Below are 18,820 nucleotides of genomic sequence, written 5' to 3'. Positions count from 1 at the left end.
GTCCGTGGCCATTTTCAAGAAACGGCTGAAGACGCATCTTTTTCGGCAACACTTGATCGATTAATACTAGCACCTTCTCTTCTCTTCTATTCTATATATATTTAAAAAAATAAAATAAAAAAATGGGGTTATAGCACTTACATATTGTTGTCCTATTGTTAATTTAACCGCGTTTATTGTTCTCCTCATTTGTAAGTCGCTTTGGATAAAAGCGTCTGCTAAAATAAATTATTAAATGTAAATGTAATGAACTGAGCTGGACAATGACATCACTGTTTTTTTCCAGCGAGGCTATAAATATAAATGAACTAAATTAATAACTTTTTTACAACAAAAGTTAACCATCACTGATGGTTAACATATGACGCTATTTTCCTCTAGATCTGCTGTACAGCTGAAACAAACTTTGTTGCATTTTCCTGTTATCACTGTAAAGCTGCTTTGAATCGATCTGTATTGTAAAAAGCACTATATAAATAAAGGTGACTTGGCTTGACTTAAAGGAATAGTTCACTTTAAAATGAAAATTCTGTCATCATATACTCACCCTCATGTTGTTTCAAACCTGTATGAATTTCTTTCTTCTGCTGAACAGAAAGGAAGATATTTAGAAGAATGTCAGTAACCAGACAGTTTCTGGGTCCCATTGACTTCCATAGTAGGAAAAAAATATACTATGGAAGTCAATGGGACCCAGAAACTGTCTGGTTATACTGACATTCTTTTAAATATCTTCTTTTGTGTTCAGCAGAAGAAAAAAATTCATACAGGTTTGAAACAACATGAGGGTGAGTATATGATGACAGAATTTTCATTTTAAAGTGAACTATTCCTTTAACTATATCCTGTTATTAATATTAACAAGAACTCATACAGGGACCTTTTTTTTGCCCCATATCTTTATATTTGGGGTAATTTTTGCCCCAAGCCCCCGATAATTTTCATCCCTGGTATGTGCACGGTGTGATTGCGTGAGGCGGGGCTCTTTTTTCGAACGCAAGCAGAGAAGGTGTGCCTCTGTTGCAAGGCCCGTTTCAAGTGAAAGGAGTGAAACATTGTAAAGCCCGCCACTGGCTGAAGGCACCTTAAGGAAAATTAGCTTTTCAACTGCAGAATTTTTTTTTTTTTTTTTTTAATTAGATGGAGCAACACATTTTGTGAGAATATAAATAATATAAGTAGTTTGTTTAGTTTAAAAATCAATTAAATGTATGAGGTGGTAAAAAGGCTCACCAACATATGGGGTAGACCCCCGGTACAAATAATATAGCTAAAGTAAAATATTTTGCAAAATATCTTAATTAATACTTGTTCAAAACAATCATTTCATCAAAGTTTTGACAAATACAATTATTTAATTGTATTCAGTACACTTCATTAAAATGCTAATTTTGAAAATGCAGAAAATATTACTTTAAAAAATAAACTTCTTACATCGAATAAGATCATTTAATATGGCTTTACGTTAATAACAATAAATTTGATATTTTGCCTATTTAAGAATTTTTTTTATTATTTCATTAGTCTATAAATATTGCGATAATCTCTAAGGTGATACTCAACTTGATAAATAATACTAGTCTCATGTCAATAACTAAAAGTCAGCAATGCCTTACCCTGACAGTAGGGGCGCTTTTTGTTTTTACCCCAAATATACTTTTACATTTTCTTCATTTATTGAAAAAAACATATAGGGCCTACAAGGTTTAATTATATTTAACAAAACTGAAAATCATTAACAAGGCCTTTGTTTCACAATATATTTGGTAATTCCAAGGATTATCATTTTCAACATAAATCTGTAACATTATAAAAATATATATATATATTAGATCAGCTCAATCGACATGCGACACTGGCAAACGCGGATGTTCATGAAAGTGCTGCGTTGAGTTTTTGCGCCATCTAGAGGTTAAGAGGAAAACTAAATCAAATGCGCTTTATCCTCCTCGTTAGAAAAACGTACTAAGTTTGCTTGTATCAGGAAGTCCTATACTACTGGGATGGCGTCAAACTCTGTATAGATACATTGTATCCTCTTACTATTGAATCTTGGAGCCATGGCTATCTATGGAGAAATTCAAATACATAAACCTGCCGAACGTTGCTTAATTTAATTTAATGTTTACTTGCATAAATAGGTTTCATTTCTTTACGTTTTATTTAAATAGGTTAGCAAATATTTTCCGTTTGTCGGTCCGCGAGCACAGTTTTTGCAGTCATCTGCTCGTGCACGTCGCGTGCTGATCTGCTCGTGCACTTGACTTTGCAGGGCGCAGTCGCGAGCAAAACGAAGAGATGGACCGTCAGCTCTTTCCCGAATAGCGAAGCAGCACTGCAGCAGAGCTACTTTACCTTCATAACAGTGTGTGTTTGCAGACAGCAGCAGTAAAGAGAGCTGTAGTTCAACATAACTGGTTCAGTAGTAACACTTCACTTCCACATCATTGCAGCATTAATGGTAATGCATGCAACGAATCCATCCAGACTCAATGATGGGTAAACAAACATTTACCTCCAGTTTAAATCCTTCAGCTAATTTTTTAAAGCCTGAAATAACTGCATATCACGTTTGAAGAAATGTATTCAAAGTAGTTTTTTATATATACCTCTGTTAGCAAGTTGTTTTTATTTCTCTACGTTAGCATTTTAGCTGGCTAGCAGAGCGCGTTTCTGACTACATTAACTTTTTTTTGTCTTTCACAGGTGTAATGATCGAAGAGATCCTCAAGCCTACCAGGTACACAGAGAAGTATTTTGTCAGTGAAAGTAGTTGTATATTTGGCAGAGAAGCCGAAATAGTGTCAAAATTGGATTAGCCGGCTTTAGCATAACACTAGTGCTCACAGGCCTAGTTCCTGCTTGCTAACTGAAACTATTATCTACATTACACGCCATACTTTGTACGTTATCGCTTTCAATTATTTGTATTTGGCAAATTAATCTATATACTAACTAGTCTATTATATCTTATAAATGGTCTGATTAGAGAGCTTACGTCTCGTAGCTCGCTAGCTTGTTTTGTAGTCAGCTAACCTAATTACTGGTTTCACACCCACTATACAATAGCTCATAATTCTTATTTACTTTTAGGTCTTATCAGATATAGTATTACGTGTTATTGTGAATTGACTTGGTGAGCCTAAAAAGACAGATACGAGTGCAGATCATCTGGTTCCCTGTCTAGTTTTGGTTAATGAACATCCTATTTGAGTTTCTTTCAAAAGCACCAGGGTTTCTTTCACAGCATTTGTAGTAAAATAATTTCCAAAAGTTCATTTAGTTATTTAATAATATTGAAATCATCCACACCTGCTTTTATCCTCAAGAGGAAAAGTTCAGGTGTCTTTGTGAAAAGGTTGTCTGTAGTCCTTCTCTTTATTCATTGTATTTTGCAGCCTGTCAAATATCAGTCAAAGAGTCACTCGGCAAATGACCATCGCCATGACAAGATGCGAGACTCGTCAGACTCCACGCCACCAACTAAAATGCTGCGGCGATCAGACAGTCCCGACAACAAGCACAGTGACGGAACAGGGCACAGTCAAGCGAAAGCACTTCACGTTCACCGGCCCCGTGAGAGGGACAGCGGTAAGAACATGAGCGAGAAGATGTTCAACATGCAAATGGTTAATGTCATTTACATGTTGTTCCTAATTCCCCAGAACCTTACAATCCTATTTATTAGTGGGTTATATTGGGAAACATAATTTATAGTTATCAGTTAGTGCTTATTAAAATCTTCGGATATTAACTTTCATGCAGTGTGTAATATAGCTGTTTGTGAATGCAAAAGGTCTGCAAAGCTTCAAAGTGCACAATAAATGGAGTTATTGTCTCTCAAAAGAAAGAACCGATTCTGAACCGATTCAGTCATTCCAGCCTCACTTCCTGCGCAAACCTACGTAGGTTTGTCACAGATTTGTATAATGCCAGCTTATGGTCTTCGTAGTCTACTTTGACCTGCCTTCAAACATTCTAGTTGTAACTGAGGCCTTCAATAGTGTGGTTCATGTCCAGAAGACGCTATTTTCTTCCTCACCATTTAGTAAAACAGAACTGTTTGTGTAGATGCATTGCATTTATATATATATATATATATATATATATATATATATATATATATATAGGGGTGCAACGGTTAAAATTAATCCCGGTTCGGTTTGTATCACGGTTTTAGGTTCATGGTTTCGGTACAGTTCGGTATGTGCTATGTCAAATAAAAATAAAGAAAATAAGAAAAAATACTCTAACTACAAGCAACAGCACAAATAAATACAATAGAGCAAAGATACTAATAAAGAAACAGTGCTTTTTAGGTTTTTCAGGTAGGTCTAACATTAGTTTTCAGGTACAGAAATAAAGTAATCAAATGTAAAATAACATTGTAAATTTGACTGTATAAATGATAGATGAATCCTTTATTAAAGTTACAAAAGGTATTCAATCCAGAGCTGTGAGTGATTTCCTTGTCTTTTGATTAACATTAAAAACACAGACAGCAAGAATATTAGGCTTCTGTCACTTTAAGACATAATGCACAGATTCAGTATACTGATACTGCACACATGCGTTGTCTTTCTCGGCCATATAATGCACTTAAGGCATAACAGACTGTGTCTGCTAGGATACTCATTAAGACTGACATATTGACAATTTTTGTGTGAATTTGTCCATTCAAGCGTGCTCAATATTTGCGCGAGTTCTCTTTCGCGTCTTGCTCTTGAATGTTTAAATTGGCAACGCTTAAATGAGTTTAGTTTAAACTCTGATAGCAATGTGTTCAGTTCAGGTCTCACCTGTGCTCGTGCGCTATCAACACCCGGGTGCGTAAATGACTGGACGTGTTTGAGGATACAGCATTCGCATTAAACAAAATGTACAAAGAGTAACCGTTTTGTTCAAGTTCTTTTGATTATCGCTGTTGTAATGTATTATTGGGGAGCCAGCATGTGCATCCATCAACAGAAACATACATTAGCGGAACACATTATTTTCAACAAACCAGATTAAAGATGCTTCATCAGATTTGAGATCAACTGCGGGTCAAGTGCGTGCCGAACCGTGGGTGGAGAACTGTATGTTTTTTGTTTTTTTTTTACAACGAGAAGAACAGTTACACCCCTAATATATATATACATATTAATATTAAAATTGGTCATGTGGTTTATTTCTGTATTTTAATATTTGTTGCTTATTTCATTTTTAATATGGATGCATCAATAGTAAAAATTCTGCTTGATACTATATTTTTAACAATGTAATAATTATTTTCATGTTAAGGCCTAGCCTATATATCTGTAGTTTTTTGTCCAAAACTAAAATCAATCACTTTAAAATGCTACTTTTTTCAATGTAGCCATCACAGCATTGTAATGTGCAGATCAAAGGTAATCAGATTACTTTTTTCAAGTAACTAGTAAAGTAACGCACTACTTATAAATTTACAACGAAATATCTTGAGTTACTTTTTCAAATAAGTAAATGCAAGTTACTTTGCTTTCCCATTTATTGATTGACACCTCTCCTGTCCCCATGTTGAGAGAAATCGTAATTACAGAGGCGTTGTGTGAGTTTGTAAACATGATGGGTATTTTAGTTCAAGACTAAATGTGAGCATCCATGTACCCATCTCACTTGCACAAATTCAGTATTTCTCAAAATGAATAAAAACTGTGAATATTAGGCCTATGCAAAGCTGCAATAATTAAATGTAAAATAGCACAAATATACTTTATTTAATCTCACTTTATTAACCAATGCCTTTGATGATCCATTTCAATCATAATTTCAATCACTTTTGGTGTGAAAGGGTCTGAACATTTGCCAAAAATCTTACTTTGTTTGTTTTTTTAACAAAAAAAAGCAAATTAAGCGCAGCCCAGATGAGAAAAAGTAATGCAAAATAAATGTAATGCATTACTTTGCAAAAAAGTACCTTAAGTAATGCAAGTTACTTTTTTAAGAAGTAACACAATATTGTATGAATATCTCATATAAAACATTATATTATGAATCCCTAATTTGCAGTCTTGCATTTCAGAATTCTGCATAATTACTGTAATTACTCTTGAAAGTGGACATGTTACATGTTATACAATAAAATTAAAATACATTTTTGGCATTAAGTCATTTGAGAAAATTGATATTGATAATAGGCTTTATATATTCATGGAATGGATTTGCATGGCAGATTTTTGTAAATCAAGCACGACAGGAGTTGCGCTCTTGTGCTCTCCCTCCTTTACACTGTTTTACTTCCTGTTGTTGCCACAATCATGTGTCTGCAGCAGATGCACAGTGCTGTTTATCATATGATCTCGACTCGTCACAGGCCTCTTGGCGTTATGATATTGGTCTTTTCTCTAATAGGAAGTTACAGATGTTGGCTGTCTTTTAACTTGGTTATTTTCAGATATTGGTGATGTGGCATAAAAATAACTTTTTTTTTTTTTGCATCAATTGGACAAAAATGTTAAAAAAAACAAGGTCTAAAAATGATTAAGACTTTAAAATTAGGCTAAGCCACAGGACTGTCAACTCAAGCCTATACTAACAGTCCAGTGTGTTAAATGGATATCCAGAGAACCGTTTTGTTTCAGTGAATTATATTCTGCAAAGACTTTTACATGCATGGTAGTTTGTTTCTGATCGTCTCAATTATGTTTCAGGTGTCAGTTCTTCTCCGCAAGAAAACTCTCATCATGCATCCAGCTCTCACCCTCATCCAAACAGAACTTCAGAGATGGTAAGTTGTTTAGCCAGTGGATTGTCTGATCAACTGGTCGGTGTTAAGGAAGCTCTGTATAATTAAGCTGGTTTAGGGACATGTCCCCCAAACACAGATCAGATGTGTCTGTAAGCCGTATAAGCACAGCCCTGCAATAGAGCGAACAGATATTCAATAAAAACTATGTAACCTTTTATTTAGGGTACTTTTATTTTGATAATTGATTAATCAGTTAACTAGGTCTTTATGGCCCGGTTTCACAGACAGGGCTTAGACTAAGCCAGGATTAGACCATAGATCAATTAGGACATTTAAGTAATTTTTATAAACATGCTTAGAAAAAAACATTACCGATGTGCATCTTAAAACTAAAAAGGCACTGATATATTTTTAAGATCAGTCAGTGCAAGTTTATTTCAGTGGAAACAGCTCAGACTTACATTTTAGTCTAGGACTAGTCTTAAGCCCTGTCTGTGAAACCAGGGGTAAAAATGTTAGTAATTTGATTTAAAAAGTTGAATTTTAGTTTTATTAAAAAAAACTATTTAAATCACCTCTTGCCCAATGTTTTCCAACAAACAGTTTGCAAACTGAAGAATGCATCTTTGTGCAAAAAACGCACACATTAACACGCACATATTTCACTTATCACTGGATATATTAAGTTATACCTCATTACTATAGTTCCTTCACATTTACTACTTGTGTTCCATGTAGTGTTTAAATGTCCAACAAAATGCATATATAACATAGGGAAATGTATATTTTAGTCAGTATTATTGCTCTCATATTCTATTGTGCTCCATCAGTTTGACGTGCATTTGTGCACCGTTGTTCGTTAAGTCTGAAAGTGAAGTTTAGTGGAGTTGTGCTTTCTGTCAGGACAAGCTTTTGTGGAAAATGGAAATACTCGCATGGCTTTTGAACATTTACAGATAAGGAAATAAACAAAATGTAAGGTATACGCCAGGCAAAACATGTATTAAATGCATTAAACGGCATCCGCGTCAATCAAAGCATCTGGCAGGACGAGCCCCGTTAAACCATAGGCTATGTGCTTAATATAAAGCATTCTCATGTTTAGGATTGCACTTTTCCTGCAGCAGCTCTTTGTCCTTCACTATACTCATTTTATCCTTAGAACTGCTTTATTCACTATGACTGGTAGATGTTTTTCGTGCAGGTGTCATTAATCAATAATCACATTTGTTGTTGATAATCTTTATTATAGATTATTATCAATTAGTTGTTGCAGCCGTTAGACAACAACAATGTACAGTCCTCTCAGAAAAATCCAGTTGGCATTGGAGACAAAAATGTTTGAAAAAACTGTGCATCCCTGTGATGTTTTGTCTGATACCATCTTACATAAGGTGCCGTTAAGTAATTACATCTTTAGAGTGTGCACCAGTTTCCAGCATTCAACAATTAAAACTTAATGAGGCGTGATGTCCAATTCGTGAACAAATGACTTGTTTCTTTTTGAGTCAAAAAGTTTCACCTCACAAAAACTCACGTGTGAATTGTTTAGAGCTATTACTAAGTTCCTAACTGAATTTTTCTCTTATGTCTGATCCCAAATAAACCAAGAATTGTCACTGTGATATTAGTCTCGGCCTCAGACGTCACGCCCATGGATCGCTGGCTGATGCATAATGCACACAAAATGGGAAAACACTTCAGAAGTTTCAAAGTCGTCTTCTGATTGGTTGAATTCTACAGGATTTCCAGGAGACGCGCGCGCCGCGTTCTTTATCGGTCCGCCTGGAAACAAAGCTGTCGTGACACCAAACCCCCTCATGGAAGAAGAAAGCCGTCATATTTACAACTGAGACAATGAGCGCTTATCAGGATCAACTAAACGCTGGATTGCCAAAAGTATGTGAAGTTCAGGGCACCATTGTTGCAGTAAAATTGCAAAATGTTCTTGAATGAATAATTTATTAGATGCACGCCGGTCTGTTATCGCAGGGACATCGACTTTACATTTTCACACCCCTAAACATGACGTGGATCAAAACAAACTGTGATTGGTTGCTTTACATGTCGGTCACACTCTTGAGCGGACCTTTTTCCAATTAAAGCTGTGATGTAGTCCAGACTTTCTGCCGTCAGTCTGAAGGCCTGGCTTACGTGAGACTTCTGTGATGGATACTTTAGTGTGTGGGATACTTAAATCAGTCTCTTTACAGGTTGTTCTGGTTATATGCCAATGTATAACTAAATGTACTCATTCACAGCAGAGTTATAAAATTATAAATGTTATTCTAATCCAAACATTTTACGAACAAAATGTTATCGCCACAAAAAGAAGGAAAAAAAAAAAAAAGACAAAGGAGCTGACCTCACTAATAAATCATTGTGAATCTCATCTCTATTCCCAATGCGCTCTCAAATGACAGATTTCCCTGCTCTGTCCTTCTTGATATATCAACATATTTCCTGTCTCTTTCAGCCCCGTGAGCCAGCAGATGACTGGTCAGAGCATATCAGTTCATCTGGAAAGAAGTACTACTATAACTGCAGGACAGAAGTCTCTCAGTGGGAGAAGCCTAAAGATTGGCTGGAAAGGTGAGTTGCTGTAGATCCCCTGTAACTGCCTCTACTCCTCTTCAACCATCAACTGACACCAGACTTCCTGTGTGAACAGAGAACAGAGGCAGAGAGAAGGTGCCAAGAATACGGTTAACAGCTTTCCCAAAGACAGAGACTACAGACAGGAGGCGATGCAGGCCAGTGCCACAAGTGCCCTCAGTAGTACAAGTAAGTAACAGAAACACATTTGGTCCCTTAAAGTTGTATTTTATTGATAGAAGGTTTGCTGACGTGTTTTGTTTTTGAAAAATCCCTTTCTTTCCCCAGAATCTACTTTAGCGGAGAAGCCATCGTCAAACTCTGGTTATTCTCAACCTTTGTCCATTAACCCCTCCAGCACGTCCAGCTCGTCCTCGTCCTCCACAGTGCCTGTGTCTCCTGCCCTGCAGGCTTCAGCCTCCACTCTGCTTCAGGATCCAGCACTCCTCCGACAGCTTCTGCCCGCGCTGCAGGCCACCCTGCAGATGAACCACAGCAATGTGGACATGGGCAAAATTAATGAAGGTATTAATCGCTAAGTGCTATGTTAACTTGTTTTTGTTTTTATTGAGAGAATACGCTTGGAAATGATATTGGATATTATCATTATCATATATGGATATTTTATAGGGGTGTAACGATTCACTCGTTTTCTCAATGCATCAATTACAAATCTTGACGAAGCATATGCATCCATTTTGAAACTCGTATTTTTGAATCGTTGATTTCGATCAATAATCGATTTCAAATGCTTGGAATTGAATTAATTAATAACGGTCTGATAGCGATTCAGTGCTTTAAAATATTTGAACATTAAATTACTACGTCATTGCGTGGTGTCTACTGTTTTTCACATTTTTCAGGTTTTCCCAAATTTGTTTGGCACTAAAATAATGGTTTGCACTCAGTCTTCAGAGTAAAAAAGTAATTTTAAGATTATTATAATTTTCTATGAGATGCACTCCTACAAAATCACCCCAATCATTCTTGTCATCTTGCGCCTATTAAAATAAACTCTTCTTTATGCAAAAATCTCTTTGAAGTCAAAATATCAGAGCTTGACTTTTTTTTTCTGGTCCTGTTACTTTTCATGCTGCTTACACTGTCATTCCTCTCTCTAATCTAGTCTAAATTTCCTGTTGATCAAATGTGATCCGAGAGTTATTATTCAGAGGTCAGGCTGAGTACAGATTTTCAAATTCAGTTCTGATTCACAAGCTCCTGGTTTCATTCGATTCCTATTTTGATTTAGTTCGATCTTACTCGTTTGGGTATAGTTATGTACGGTACAGTAAAAATTCAATCTTGGAATTTTAAGAATCAATATAGGGATTGTTCAGTTAAAGACTGCATTTAATTGGAAAAATCTATATTTTTACCCTATTGTCTAGACAACCTGTCTCAACCCTGTTCCAACAGTTTTCAAATAAGCCTGAATGACTTGATTTGCTGGATTAAGGGTTTAAAGCTAAACTTTGCAGGGCTGTTTCCTTGATGTATTCTTGAATGAGCAGTTTGGTGCATTCTCTTGAGTTGTCTCTGCAAGTTTACTGTATTCAAACCCATCTGAACCAGTAGAATGTTGTCGTAACTCATATTGTGCTAATAGATTCATGAAGTGAAATCCTAAAACCTGTGACGTGAGTTTTTTTATTCCTATGAAAGATCTATACAAATGCACTTTCCTGTAGCAATTAATACTTATTGGCCTTCATCCAAACTGCTAGAAAAGTTGTGCCTTAACCATTTTGACACCTTGACAACTGCTTTTTGCACAATATACGGCATCTTCTCTCCACATGGTGAACATACCATAAGCCGAAAGGCTAGAGCCTTTTTTCAGATTGCTTTTCAGTGTGTAGGACTGCTTTGACTGTACGTGTGTCTTTTTCTGTCTTTGTCTTCCTCCAAGTCCTCACAGCCGCTGTTACACAAGCTTCCTTACAGTCTATGCTTCATAAGCTTCTCACTGCCGGACCGTCCGCTTTCAACGTCACTACTCTGCTTTCCCAAGCTGCTCAGCTTTCCACACAAGGTACGGCTGAAGTCCCAGTCACCCTTCACACCTCCCCTAACTGATGTTGTGCTGCAGTGCAACTAATCCATTTTTTTGTAATGGAACTATGTGAACATATTTTACAATACTGTGTTAAACCAGTGTTTAAGATGTTCATCGTTCATACACACCCAAGACTGTGGACAAGAACATGCTGAACAATTCTTTAAAGGGTTAGTTCACCCAACAATAAAAATTCTTTCATTCTTACATTACCCTCATGTCATTCCAAACCTGTAAGAGATTTGTTCATCTTCAGAACACAAATGAAGATCTTTTTTGATGAAATCTGAATGCTTTCTGTCCCTTCATTGACAGTCTACGCAACTACGATTTTCAAGCCCCAGAAATGTAGTAAAGACATCATTTAAAGGGATAGTTCACTTTGAAATTAAATTTTGGCATGTTTTAGCTTACCTGAAGGGCATCCAAGATGTAGGTGTCTTTTTTTCCGCAGTAGTTTCAATTTTGATATTTTTAGGTCAAACCATTCTTGTCTGTTAGTCATTTCATGCAGGTATATGGATACTGACTCAAAGAGCTTGCACAAAGTCCAAAATAAAACAGTTCCCCATCGTCCAAATTAAACAATTCCCCATCGTAAGTACACATTGATGGCCTAAGACACGAAACGAGCGGTTTGTGTGAGAAAACGAACAGTATTTATATAGTTTTTAGCTCTTATAACACAGCCGCGTCCAAATGATCTGAGGGCTCGGCGGGTATAGATATACTAGATGTCGCCTTGGCTACGGTTCCGTTCCAATGAACTGCAGTAGCGAAGGCGACATCTAGTGTATATATCTATACCTGCCCAAGGGGCGGGTATAGATATATACACTAGATGTCGCTTGGCTACGGTTTCGTTCCAATGAACTGCAGTAACCAAGGCGACATCTAGTGTATATATCTATACCCGCCGAGCCCTCAGATCATTTGGACGCGGCTGTGTTATAAGAGCTAAAAACTATATAAATACTGTTCGTTTTCTCACACAAACCGCTCGTTTCGTGTCTTAGGCCATCAATGTGTACTTACGATGGGGAATTGTTTGGAGATCGCGTTGGAGATTAATATTTTGTAAATAAAGTGGTAAATAGTCACATGGAATACTTTTGATGCCTTTACTACCTTTTTGAGTCTTGAAAAGTGGTAATTGCATAGACTGTCAATGGAGGGATGGAAAGCTCTCAGATTTCATCAAAAAGATCATAATTTGTGTTCTGAAGATGACCGAAAGTCTTACAGGTCTGGAACGACATGAAGGTGAGTAATTAATGACAGAATTTTCCTTTTTTGGGTGAACTATCACTTTAAAGCCACTTTTTTTTTTTTTTTTTTTACATGGGAAAACTCAGACTTTGGTGTAGAATTATTATTTTTTTTAAATAATGTTCATTTTAGTAGGATTCAGTATATTTGTTATAGCAAACCAAAACTGGCAGATGGACACATTTTAAAAAGTCCTTTTGTTCTCACACCAGCTATCATGTTTCTATTTGTATGTACAGTATAGTTGTGTAAGATTATTTACTGGATTCCATGTCTATAACGGTGTTTCTAAGGAACAGCTCAACAGTCCGGTCAGTCACCCATGTCATTAGCATCAGATGCCTCTTCACCGAGGTCATACGTGTCTCCTAGAGTCAGCACGCCTCAGACCAACGCTGTCTCTAAACCCCTGCTCAGCTGCGCATCTCTCTCTTCACAACCAAAGGTCAGTAGCCGTTTATAAACCTTTGTCATAGTGGCATCAGAAAGTGTTTGGACACTTAAGCCACCCTTAATTTAAAGGGGTCCTAATATGCTTTTCCACTTTTTCAACTTTAGTTAGTGTAAGGTTGCTGTTTGAGCATAAAAAAGAGTCCACTCCAAAGGGAGATATTTTATTTAACAGAATCCACTTTCCAAGAACTGCAACGAGCGACTCGTTTGGACTACTATACGTTTCTTCCGATTCTTATGAAGTCATAATGTTCCTCATTTAAGTAATCCCCGCCCACAGAATACGCAAAAAGGGGACGAGACCTGGTTAAGTTGCATTAAGCCCAAGACACACCAAGCCGATGGTCGGCCGTCGGGCAGTTTTTGTGCATTGGCCGACTAAGTTTTCTCAGTGTGTTCAGCACAGTCAGCTGAATTTGATCCTCGTCTGCTTTTATTCGCCCGATTCGACATGTTGAATCGGTGTTGGACCGTCGGTGAGAGAGAGAACTCTGATTGGCTGTTCAGCTTAGTGAACAAGTCAGTGCACGAGAATAATAGCAAAACAGTGAGCAAAGAAGTCAAAACGGTACAGATAGAAGGCTGTTCTAATGTTACGTCATCTTACCTGAGTGTTCCTTGGCGAATATTTCAATATTAACATGAGCGGAGTGGAATAAAGAAAGTGTTTAGCAGGATTGATATTCAAAACGGTAATGGTTTGATTCTATGTTTATGGTTTGTGTATCTGCAGCCTGCAGCATCGGTTTCCCTTTTTGAATGACGAATATAGATGAATATATCTTCAGAAATAGACAGTTTTATTCATTTACACGCAGGCGCAGAACGCGCGTTCTAGCTGACAGTCGGCTGTAGTTCTCTGTGTGTTCAAGTGCAGCTTTTTTCCCCCGACGCGAGGCGACAACACAGTCGGCTTTCATCAGCGCTAGTTCTTTGGTGTCGGTTTGGTGAGAATACAGTGCTATCGCAATGTCAAAGATACAGTTTTTTCCACAAAGTTTCCAAAACTCATTTGTTTGACCTTCCTAAGGCTGACGATAGTGGTTCAAATTGATTTTAAACACTGTTCCTGAACATTATAACCCCAACATGTATCGGAGAACGGAGAACAGCTTGTTTTCTTTTGCTTTTGTAAGCTCTCGCTTAGGGCTGGGCGATATATCGCATGACATTATGCGCATCTCGTCAGTAAAGCCCGTTCCTTGATTAGTAGTAAATCGCCATCACCTGCTTTCAGATGAAGCGGCATTCACTACAAAGAGCCGTAGTTAACTGACAAGCTGAGCCATATCGCATTAATATCGCGGACGTATCGCCTGCGATAATTAATTGCTATCATTCTTTTAAATAAATGCCACTTTTTGTTTGATAATTTATCTATTCAGTAATGTTTATACATTTTAATTTATCTATTCAGTAATGTTTATACATTTTAGAGAGTTGTACTACTGTAGGTTTATACTATGTATATTTGCCATTATTTAGTTGACATCTTTGTTCAGATTCTCTGATCTCTTTGTTGTTCTTCAAATTCAGGTAAGTTCATCAATTCAGAGACAAGGATCAACGTCCCAGCAGTCCATCAGCTCTGACAAACCTCTGGAATTCAGTGATCCCCGTCTTCACAGGCAAATGTACGGATCTCTCAGTGGGAACTTTTCTTTTGTTTGTTGGCAATGTAGAAGCAGCCTATCAGATGTTTTCTTACAGCACCATCTACCAGTTCAGTGTGGATGTGCAACCAAATGAATGTATGTATGTTTGTTACAATTACAAAGAAATGGGTTTTATTTATTTCCTTTTAAATGGGTTTTATATCAAATCCATCTATACACACACGCGTTTATATTATATAAATGTATAAGGTGACCAGACATCCCATTTTCCACGTGACAGTCCCGTATTTTAGCTCTAGTTTTAGTGTCCTGACTAACAAAAAAGTAAGGTTTTCTTCTTTCCTAAATTGTCTTAACTTGCTAGGTGATCATAAAAGTGAGTAGTAGTCTTCTGTCACGCGAGAATAGCCTAATAATGAAAGGTAGCCAATCTCATCATAGTATATTTTGGAGAACAAAATTAACATCCAAACACAATTTGTAATCGATTAACTTGCAGTTATTGAAGGCGGGATATTGGAGCGCAGAGGAGAGCAATTCAGACGCGACAATGTCAAAGAAGTGCGTGTACAATTTGAGGATCTTCAAAAAGAATGTATCAAATTATTATGCGCAGTAAGTTGTGAAAAAAAGAACTCGATGTTGTATCGAGACCAGAATACAAGTAGCCTGATTAAAACTTCAGTGGCAGAAAATTACTTATTTATAATTTTATATATACTGTTTATAGAATATATATACTGTGTAATATAAGTAAGGGAATCCAGCCAGTTGTACATCCTCCGCTTCGCGTCGAGGTCCTCATCACCCTGTTCGGGGGTTATTTTGAGAAAACAACCTGCACATTACACGGCTACTTGCCACATAAGTAAATAATTAGACACGAAATATTGATCTGGGTTGAAATATTTGATATTTAGGTCTTTAAACGCAAAGCTTCCACGGAGAGAGCAGTTGCTAGTATGGCAAGTTCAAACTAGACGGACATTTAAGTGATATGGTATACAGTCACACCACTTATTACACAGCATTTTGCCACATAAATAATTATGGGGATAAGAAATATTGATTTCAGATTAAACTGTTTTAAAATCGTACCTGTTTGTATCTCATAATCCAACAGTGTACAAAACAATAGTCACAAAATGTCAGCAGCTGCATTTGTATGAAACGAGAGAGCGAGTCCACGATTACTGGATGAAAATATTGATTTGACTGAGTTTTAATACTTTATTAACTCACCAAACGCAAAGCTTCCACGAAGAAAACCACTGCTGACTTCAGTGACCTGGATGAGCCTGTGTTATCTGCTTTGAGAGGGTGTTATCTGGGAATGACATACCACTGGATGGCGCTATTGACCAATCAGAATCAAGTATTCCACAGAGCCGTGTAATAATACGAGATAACGCCGCACCTTCTCGCCAGGATCACCAAATGACATTTCTACCGAGGGGGTCACCATATATCCTACTCTACTGATATACACAGTTAAACGCATAGTCGTGTGTGTGTGTGTGTATATATATATACATGCCATTTCTTTGTCATTTTAGTGGTGATATGACTTTAATACATAAAATACAGCAAAGAAGTATTATTATTATACTACTATTCTAGTTCTATATTCTTTATTTTATTTTAATGAATGTTTCTTTTGTTTTCTAGCAGCCAAGAGGGCTTGTCGAGCTCTAATGGCAGCGCGGGCATCAGCGTTCCCGCTTTAGGCAGCACCTCTCGAACCCAAAGCACTTTCACTCCCTCTCTAGCATTGCACTTTGATGAAAGTCTCATCAAGCATGTTCAAGGCTGGCCTGCAGAACATGTGGAGAAGCAGGTGTGAACGTGCCTTCGTCTCTTCAACTGTTTATCGGTCTTCTATAGATCAAACATCACTTCTCTAACTAATGAGGTTTCCGTCCTCTCTCTCTCTCTCTCACTCACCCAGGCATCACGGATGCGTGAGGACATCCACAATATGGGAACCCTCTACATGTCAGAGATCTGCACCGAGCTGAAGAACCTTCGCTCTTTAGTGCGAGTATGTGAAATCCAGGCCACATTGAGAGAGCAGAGGTCTGTAACTCCGATTTAGATCAGATTATCGACAGTGTGTAACTAAATGGTATTCAGTGAATTACTTGTCATTTGCTTGTGTGCAGGATTCTGTTTCTGAGACAGCAGATCAAAGAACTTGACAAGCTGAAGAATCAGAATTCCTTCATGGTTTGAGAGGGTGGCTATGGAGCTCATGGCGGTCTCTCTCCGAACAAGCCCAGCCCCCACCCCCCCCCTGGCTGTTTGGACCCCCGCTCTCAGATCCACAGTCGAACTACAGGCCGCAATGCCTGAAACGGGACCGAGGGATAGGAAGCTTACAAAAGTACTTGGGCAACACGAAGCCCTGAGATCATAGATTAATTTCACTGTCCTTTTACATACACGGCTTCTCTATTCTCAGATCCACGGGCAATTCGAGAAGTGTTCAGAGAACGCGCTCTCCAACCCAGACTGACCTGTGAGGAATCATGCAGTGGATCTGGCGATTCATGTGCTGGTTTTTCAAGGTTATGCCTGTGTTAATGGATCCTAAATTTCACTGTCACACCGGAGACTTAAAATCCCCCCCGTCCTCCAGTGACTGACAGTGATCATGAAAGATGTTAGAAGGGCTATCTGTGCACAAGGACGCTTCCAGCTGTGCTGGCGTTTATCAAAGTGACCAATTAAAATAAACCCAATATCATTCTGAGTGCCCATTCTCAAAGGTTAGGAGTGACTGGCTGATTCTCTGCCCCTCAGAAGATTAAATAAGACATGAATGATCTTCCTTAATTCACAGCAGAACAGCGAATGGGTGCTAAAGATTTCTCAACTGGTGATGTGGCACTTAAAAGCTTTTGCCGAAGCGGTAGATGCACATTCTCTGAGTTTCTGACCCTGATGAAGGGTTTTTCGTCACTATCTGCCTTCGATGTTTCTTCTTCTTTGCAGTGCTGTTACACATCTAACTGAGATTTCTATTCATGCTGCACCCCAGCACTGTTTGACTGTTTTTGTATTAATGTTGTTTTGATTTGTTTGTATTTGCTCTTTTTTTTTTTTTTTTTTTTTTTTTTTTTTACTCATATAAATAAGTTTAGTCATTCCCATATTGCCCGGTTTTGGGGGATGCAATGAACGGACTCCGTATTTTATACACGAGCTATGGTTGCACTTCCAAAATGCATCTATTAAGGATGAAAGGGGACCAATGGGACTGTCTCGAGCCGACCAGCGGGAGAAGAGGATGGTGAAGTACAGGATATGATCGCATTTTTCTCATCTTTCACATAAAAAATATCAACCAGTCTTTAAAAAATGAATCTGTAAGCATTTAGTCAACTTGTCGATTTGTATTTGACAAGGATGTGAACATATGGCAAAACTGGTGATTCCTCTTTGATGTTTGCAATGTCATTCATAGTTTTTGCTTCATTGTTCTTTCTGTCTTTACTGCCCTCTAATGCAGGGTTTGAACTTAGACCAATATTAATGCAATAGGCTGTAAATGGACTTTCAGAATAGAGATGATGGGTATGTTGCTTTGTATATGGTTTCTAAAAGCTACGGGAAATAAACAATTACTACATTGTGTTTTGGTACATGTTTGCTTTTGTGCTGCTTTTAATCAAGTGAGATGCAATCATGCCCTAGCCCAGCTAGAGCTAAAAGAACTCAAAGTACCTTTCAAGGGCTTGAAACGTATGCTAGAGGTTTTGTACATGTTCGCCCTCCTGTGGAGCAGAGTTTCACTTGCAATTGCTAAAAATTTCTATTACATTAGTGAAGAAAAAAGAGGTGGAATTTACTACTAGTTTAAAGGTGAAGTCAATTTTGCTGCTTTAAAAAAAAAAAAAAAAATTCCTCTACGAGTAGAAAGTAGGTTATCACTTCCTATGAAGGCTTTATGTACAATACATTATATTGGTATTCCTAGTGCATTATAAAACATGCATAATGCCTTATAAGCAACATTATAATGTGATGTATCGTCTGATAAAACAATAGTTGCAATGCATTATAATACCTATTTGTGGTTCTAACTTTTAAGAATATAATGCATGTTAACACCAGATG

The 18,820-nt window shown here is 37.5% G+C and overlaps 1 protein-coding gene across 5 annotated transcripts; it reads left to right on the top strand.

Annotated features, from left to right (window-relative positions):
- Window positions 1-1,994: 1,994 nt before the first annotated feature.
- wacb (WW domain containing adaptor with coiled-coil b) lies at window positions 1,995-18,344 on the top strand. 5 transcript variants are annotated; one of them, XM_079877094.1, is made up of 13 exons: window positions 1,995-2,499; window positions 2,707-2,740; window positions 3,399-3,591; window positions 6,672-6,748; window positions 9,186-9,301; window positions 9,381-9,493; window positions 9,593-9,829; window positions 11,217-11,339; window positions 12,926-13,077; window positions 14,622-14,719; window positions 16,370-16,538; window positions 16,650-16,777; window positions 16,864-18,342. In XM_079877094.1, the coding sequence occupies exons 1-13, from the start codon at window positions 2,459-2,461 to the stop codon at window positions 16,931-16,933; spliced, it is 1,551 nt and encodes a 516-aa protein (XP_079733220.1). In that variant the 5' UTR covers window positions 1,995-2,458; the 3' UTR covers window positions 16,934-18,342. The 5 variants fall into 5 exon arrangements, with proteins under 5 accessions (XP_079733220.1, XP_079733219.1, XP_079733222.1 ...); XM_079877093.1 differs by having other exon boundaries at window positions 16,373-16,538; window positions 16,864-18,337; XM_079877096.1 differs by having other exon boundaries at window positions 2,230-2,499; window positions 12,932-13,077; window positions 16,864-18,344.
- The last annotated feature ends 476 nt before the right edge of the window (window positions 18,345-18,820 follow it).

Source organism: Squalius cephalus (genome assembly GCF_949319135.1).
Source record: "Squalius cephalus genome assembly, chromosome: 7".
NCBI classification, from domain to species: domain Eukaryota; kingdom Metazoa; phylum Chordata; class Actinopteri; order Cypriniformes; family Leuciscidae; genus Squalius; species Squalius cephalus.
This window is presented reverse-complemented; position numbering and strand designations above follow the sequence as displayed.